Genomic DNA, 7,309 nt, shown 5'->3' with positions numbered 1-7,309 from the left:
AGCACCATCACAAACCTCACCATTTCCGGTGCTCTACCCTCTAATGGCTCCAAACTTATCGTTCCCCATCCCTGCACGGCCCGATTTTACCTTCTACTTAAAATCCATAAACAGAACTGTCCCGGCAGACCCATTGTTTCTGCCTGTTCATGTCCCACCGAACTTATTTCCACCAACCTTGACTCCATCCTATCCCCCCTGGTCAAATCCATCCCCACCTACGTCCAAGACACCTCACATGCTCTCCGTCTCCTCGATAACTTCCGGTTCCCAGGCCCCCAATCCTTCATCTTTACCATGGATGTCCAGTCACTCTACACTTCCATCCCCCACAAGGATGGTCTTGAACCCCCCGTTTCTTCCTCGACCGTAGAACCAGCCAATCCCCATCTACCAACACTCTCCTCCGCCTAACAGAGCTGGTTCTTACCCTCAACAACTTCTCCTTTGACTCCTCCCACTTCCTATAAACCAGAGGCGTAGCTATGGCCACTCGCATGGGCCCTAGCTATGCCTGCCTCTTTGTCGGGTACGTCGAACAATCCCTGTTCCGGACGTACACTGGCCCCATCCCCGAACTCTACCTCCGCTACATCGACGACTGCATTGGTGCTACCTCTTGTACTCATGCAGAACTCACTGACTTCATACACTTCACTACCAATTTCTATCCTGCTCTTAAATATACTTGGACTATCTCCGACATCTCCCTCCCGTTTCTGGACCTCACCATCACAGGAGACAGACTAGTGACTGACATTTACTATAAACCCACTGACTCGCACAGCTATCTGGACTACACTTCTTCCCACCCGGTCCCCTGCAAAAAGTCTATCCCCTATTCCCAATTCCTCCGTCTACGCCGCATCTGCGCCCAGGACGAGGTGTTTCACACTAGGGCATCAGAGATGTCCTCAGTCTTCAGGAAACGGGGCTTGCCCTCTTACATTATAGATGAGGCTCTCACTAGGGCCCCTTCTATATCCCGCAGCTCCACTCTTGCTCCCCCTCCCCCCATTCATAACAAGGACAGAATCCCCCTCGTTCTCACCTTCCACTCCACCAGCCAGCGTATCCAACAAATCATCCTCCAACATTTCCGTCACCTCCAACGGGATCCCACTACTGGCCACATCTTCCCATCTCCTCCCCTTTCTGCGTTCCGCAGAGACCGTTCCCTCCATAATTCCCTGGTCCACTTGTCCCTACCCAAACCACCCCATCCCTGGGCACTTTCCCCTGCAAACGCAGGTCCCTTTCCCTCCCCCCTCTACTCCATCCAAGGACCCAAACAGTTTTTCCAGGTGAGACAGAGGTTCACCTGCACCTCCTCCAACCTCATTTATTGTATCCGCTGCTCTAGATGTCAACTTCTTTATATCGGCGAAACCAAACGCAGGCTCGGCGATCGTTTCGCTCAACACCTGCGCTCAGTCCGCCTTAATCAACCTGATCTCCGGATGGCTGCGCACTTCAACTCCTCCTCCCACTCCCAGTCTGACCTTTCTGTCATGGGCCTCCTCCAGTGCCATAGTGAGGCCCACCAGAAATTGGAGGAGCAGCACCTCATATTTCGCTTGGGCAGCTTGCAGCCCAGCGGTACGAACATTGACTTCTCCAACTTTAGATAGTTCCTCTGTCCCTCTCTTCCCCTCCCCCTTCCTAGTTCTCCCTCTATCTTCCTGTCTCCACCTATATCCTTCCTTTGTCCGGCCCCCCTGACATCAGTCTGAAGAAGGGTCTCGACCAGAAACGTCACCCATTCCTTCTCTCCTGAGATGCTGCCTGACCAGCTGAGTTACTCCAGCATTTTGTGAATAAGCGAAATATGAGGTGCTCTTCCTCCAATTTGCACTGGATCTCTATAATAGAAGGGGTTCCCCTCTTCCATTATAGATGAGGCTCTCACTTGGGTCTCCTCGACATCCTGTAGCTCTGCACTTGCTCCCCTTCCCCCCATTCATAACAAGGATAGAGTCCCCCTTGTCCTCCCCTTCCACCCATCAGCTGTCACGTACAGCATATAATCCTCCAACATTTTCGCCACAACATCTTCGCCACCTCCAATGGGCTCCTACTACTGGCCACATCTTCCATAAATTAAGGGTAAACAAGCAAGGAAATTGTGTCATGGGGGAGTCCACAACAAGGGGCCACAGTTTAAGAATAAGGGGTAGGCCATTTAGAACGGAGATGAGGAAGAACTTTTTCAGTCAGAGAGTGGTGAAGGTGTGGAATTCTCTGCCTCAGAAGGCAGTGGAGGCCAGTTCGTTGGATGCTTTCAAGAGAGAGCTGGATAGAGCTCTTAAGGATAGCGGAGTGAGGGGGTATGGGGAGAAGGCAGGAACGGGGTACTGATTGAGAGTGATCATCCATGATCGCGTTGAATGGCGGTGCTGGCTCGAAGGGCTGAATGGCCTCCTCCTGCACCTATTGTCTATTGTCTATCAGCTTTATCAGCTATCACTGAACCCATGGAACTGGATTTTAATAAAACAAAACCGAGAGACTGCAAAATAGACCCAACCTTGATGTGCGTATGTGGCAACTTTCCTGAGTACAGGAGAAACTATAGAAGCAGATAGAATTATGATGTAAAAAAGCATTTGGGAAGTTAGGAACTTGGAAGATAAGATAAGACTAGAAGATAATGGGAAGTTCAGAATTGCCCCCTGTAGACTGAGAGCTGTAACCAAATCTTCATTTGTTCTTCCCAATGTGGAGGAGGCCACAATATGAACACTGGATGCAATACTCCAGGTTGCAAGCAATGCACCAAGGATCAGCATCTTAGGGATGCCCATGGATCCACATCCTGCCTTGTTAAATGATCTGGTGTGCTTGAAGGCAGAGGTGTCATCAACATTGGTGTACGTGACATCTCAGGGTAAGGTCACAAAAGGAAAGGTATTCAGGCAATGAAGAGCAGCCTAAGATTGGAAATCAGAGGTGAGGTGAACATGAGGAAAGGAAGTGACAAACGACTTGAGATGATGTAATGTCTGTGATGTTGTGGGGGGGCGGGAGGTTGGTTCAAGTGATCAGGTGAAATGTGGGAGGCAGGGAGTTTGTTGGGGAGCCCGTACTGCACAGTGAGGATGGCTGGTGAGGAGGACTATAGATAGTCTTATGACCTCTGGACAACATTTAACATTCAACATGAAGATGGAGCGTGCCATGAAAGATGTCCTGACAATTTAACCTAAGAATGAGAGTTAGTGCCAAACATTGTGGGATAAATATTCTGTTGCTTTCATTGTCAAACAATGACAACTAAATCACCACTTTTAAAATGTAATTTTCCAAACTTGCAAGTTTAATAATGTGTTTATCTCTGCAGATTGGTAGGGGTGGCAACCCATCTCCAGCTGGGACTAACATCAACGTGAATGACTCTGAATCAACATCAATGCCTCTCAGAAGCAACGAGCAGCCTTAGTGCAAAGTGGTTGAAGTGAGTATATTCAGGCAACATTTCAAACACTTCACACAGCAGGTTGGATATTTTTCTGTATTTCCTATTGCTGGATCATGTTGGGATGCAGGAGCACCAACAGTCTGAGCCTCAACCAAATCTCCCATTGTTCACATGGAGCCTGGTAGATTTTATTGAGGAAGGCAATGGGTGAGAAAGTTCTGCTTCAAACCTTTCCTTTTTGTCAGATTCTGTTCTAGAAAAGGTTAGTAACACAGTATTATTGATGAGGTTGGAATGACTTCCTTTTATCACAGCCGAGTGTGTAATTGGCTTTGCATTGAGGTGTTTGCTGCCAACAACATCCAACCCACTGGTGCCTGTTTGATTGTTGCTGGAGGACTGGTTGTCTTTTGAATTAGGTAGCTGCTACCTTTATACAACTCCTGAAGATGTGTGCATTTCTGTAACAACTTTACTAACTTGAATTAAAAAAAAAAAAATTACAGGTAAATTTGGGTAAAGTCTGATTTCAGTACATCAATCTTCCAAATCTGGGTTCACTTGTTAATTATTAGATTATGTCTGATTTGGTGACTGACTACTCTGTTGAACAAAATAGGTCCTGTGTATTCACTCTATATTGGTCTCTTATATTTATTTTGGACACCACAATTGGATCTTCCCTCAGACTCCACTGGTCCAAAGAAAGCAATCTAGTTCATCTAATCTTTCTTCATAGATACAATTTTCCATTCCTGTCAACATCCTCGTACATCTCTCTATTCTCTCTGGTGCGATCTCATCTTTCCTAAATGTGTCAGCAATACTCAAAAAACTCAATACTTGCATAATTTTACCTTCATAGAACAGTACTGACTTTGTTTGATTAAATTATTTCTCAGTTGGTAGTACTTCCTTAATTAATTGGTTCTACCATTTTTTCCAACAACAGATGTTATGTTTATCCACATCTAGTGACCTGCTTTCTCCCTCCCTCTGGCTTTGCATTGGGAGTTTTCCAATGCTCTGGTTCCTCTCCGGAATGTAAGGATTTGTGGAAGATGGTAAACGATGCATCCACTACCTCATCTTCAATGAAACTTACCGAATAGTGAAAGGCTTGGATAGAGTGGAGAAAATGTTTCCACAAGTGGGAGAGTCGAGGACTAGAGGTCATAGCCTCTGAATTAAAGGATGTTCCTTTAGGAAGGGAGGAATTCCTTTGGTCAGAGGGTGGTGATTCTGTGGAATTCTTTGCCACAGAAGACTGTGGAGACCAAGTCAATGGATATATTTAAAGCAGAGATAGATTCTTGATTAGTATAGGTGTTGGGTTATGAGGAGATGGCAATTTGGGGTTAGGAGGGAGAGATAGATCAGCCATGATTGAGTGGCAGAGCCAAATGTCCTAATTCTGCTCCTATCACTTATGACTTTAATGGCTCTTGTGAGTAGCCTAAATGTTTTCAAACCCACAGGAGTTGGAAATGTAAGTTGTCCCTTCACCACGTGGTGCATTTCCCTGCTTGCCATTTTACCCCTTCCCCATCTCACATCCCACCCGATCACCCCACACTCCCAACCCCCTCCCTTTCTGGCATGATCCCAAAATAAAACCACCAGTGTGACAGATGGGTGTGGATTATATGTTGATGTGCACCACAGCACAGACTGGGCAGAGCCCACATGGATTTGGATTAAGATTCTGGGAATACAGAATACGGAATGCCTGGCAGCATTTGTGCTGAGAGAAACACAGTCAATGTTTCCTGTTAATTACTATTCATCGGAGCCACAGGCAGCAAAGAACAAGGGAATCTCTGGACACAAGAGACGGCAGATGCTGGAATCTTGAGCAGAACAATGCTGCAGGATCGCAGCGTGCCAGGCAGCATCTGTGGAGGAATAGACGAGAGTCAAGTGTTTTATTGCCATATGTCCCAGACAGAACCATGAAATTCTTACTTGCAGCAGCACTACAGAATATGTGAATTTAGTGTTCTGTAAATAATATAATAAATGAGAAAAAATGTTCCATGTACATGGATGTTTCCATAAATACAGCACTAGGTAGTGAAACTGGTCTCCAAATTTCCAGGTTATTTTCTTGTTTTTTAATGTAATATTCCCATTGTTTCATATCCTGTATCACCTTCTACCGCTGCACCATAGATAGCATCCCTGTGTGGTATCTCAGCTGCACGGAGGCAGAGAGGAGAGCTCTTCAGCGGGTAGTCCATAGAGCTCAGAAGACTATCGGAACACAGCTACCAGCCTTGGAGGGCATCTACAACACATGATGCCTCAGAAAGGCCACCAGCATTCACAAAGACTCCTCACACCCCTGCAATAGTCTGTTCGAACTACCATCGGGCAGACGCTACAAGGCCTTCTAGGCCTGCACCTCTAAACTCAGGAACAGCTTCATCCCCAGGGCCATAGCTGCTATGAACCGGTCCTGCTGAGCCGGATGGTCACATCGCACAGTGATCCGGCACAGACCTACTTGCACTTTATTCTGTTTTAAAACTCTGATTTTGTTTCATTGGGTTGTCTAAATTCATACTGATTAGCGAATTAATTTATTGCAATGTATGGAAGGCGCATTCCCAATCTTGTTCCCCTGTACAATGACAATAAAGATGTATTGTATGGTGTATAGCCAAAATAATAAGATGAAGCAAAATAAATTAATCTGTTTTTATAAAGAAAAATATCAGATATGTCCCTGTGTTTTCTTGCCTTTTTTTGTGACCTTTATCAAGTGGGATTTCATCAAATCCTTAGGCTAATTTATACCAGAAAGATTACATTAATTTTGCAATTAAATAACTATAAGCCAAATTCTGATTATGCTTGATTTTATTATTTATCGCCCGATTAGATGGTTTTCTGATGCCCCAAGTTTTTGCAGCACAATGTGTAACAGTGTCCATTGTGTGAAATGTGTGAATTGAAAGCAGAGTAACCGTTTTTATATTTATTGTTTCTTTTTTTACTGTTTATGTTTTGTGTTTAAGCTTTCCATTGAAATACTTAATAATGAATAGAACTTAATCATAAAATTCTAGTTTGTTCACCTATTTTATCAATGTCTCATTCTGTAGTCCTTCCCATTTTTTTGCACTCATCGTGATTAAATTTTTTATTTTAAATTAAAAATATTAACAATGTGATTGCAATCACCCTATCCTAAATGAACTAAGGGCCTCGTGGTGAGTTACGTGCCAACATTTTGTATAAGAGACAGTGTCGCATATGTCTTATCTATATTTATTATATTACTAAAACTCTGATCTTTCCAAATAAATATATATATGTCTGAGATTTGGTTATAGAAACTTTTTAAATGATAGTGCCACAATTTTAGCACCACCTTAATCACCATTGTCCTGGTGACACTTTACAAGAAGTTTCATTCAAGTTGGGGGGTGGAGGCGAGTAGGTGAGTGTGCGGGGATGGAGGGGGGAATTGAGTGGGGGGGTGGGCAGTGGAAGGGGAGGAGTGGGGGAGGGGAGGGTGCTACACCAATGCAGGAAAGCTTTGGGCCCAACGGATGACCGCCGCATCCACCGCGTGCACGGTTGGGGGAGGTTGCCATTTTGTGTCCAGCTCCGGTGCGTGCGCAATGGGGGCAGGGTTGCCATTTTGTGTTCAGTTCCGACCTTACACTGGACGCCCGGGTGCCCATTTGGGGGGAGCGCCGACGCTTCCCGCTCTGATTGGTTTCCGGCGCATCCTGATTTGCTCCTGCCGGTCACCCCCATGTGGGGTCCATTGATTGACTCCGACCTCCCGCTCGACGCCTGATTGGTCCGGGTCCCATGTGTGGGAGTGGTTTCTTCCCGCTCAAAGCAACTGCCGTTGCAGTTGAGCTGACACTGCTGCTG

General features: G+C 45.6%; 1 protein-coding gene across 1 annotated transcript in view; it reads left to right on the top strand.

Moving 5' to 3' along the window:
- The window catches only part of LOC144607893 (uncharacterized), a 52,922-nt gene extending 46,280 nt beyond the window's left edge, over positions 1 to 6,642 (top strand). The window contains exons 4-5 of the mRNA XM_078425020.1: positions 3,341 to 3,454; positions 5,591 to 6,642. Coding sequence (XP_078281146.1) covers positions 3,341 to 3,439 — 99 coding nt within the window. The 3' untranslated portion in view covers positions 3,440 to 3,454; positions 5,591 to 6,642. The remainder of the gene's footprint in view (positions 1 to 3,340; positions 3,455 to 5,590) is intronic.
- Positions 6,643 to 7,309: the final 667 nt, after the last annotated feature.

This window comes from Rhinoraja longicauda, chromosome 30 (genome assembly GCF_053455715.1).
Source record: "Rhinoraja longicauda isolate Sanriku21f chromosome 30, sRhiLon1.1, whole genome shotgun sequence".
Lineage (NCBI taxonomy): Eukaryota > Metazoa > Chordata > Chondrichthyes > Rajiformes > Arhynchobatidae > Rhinoraja > Rhinoraja longicauda.
This window is presented reverse-complemented; position numbering and strand designations above follow the sequence as displayed.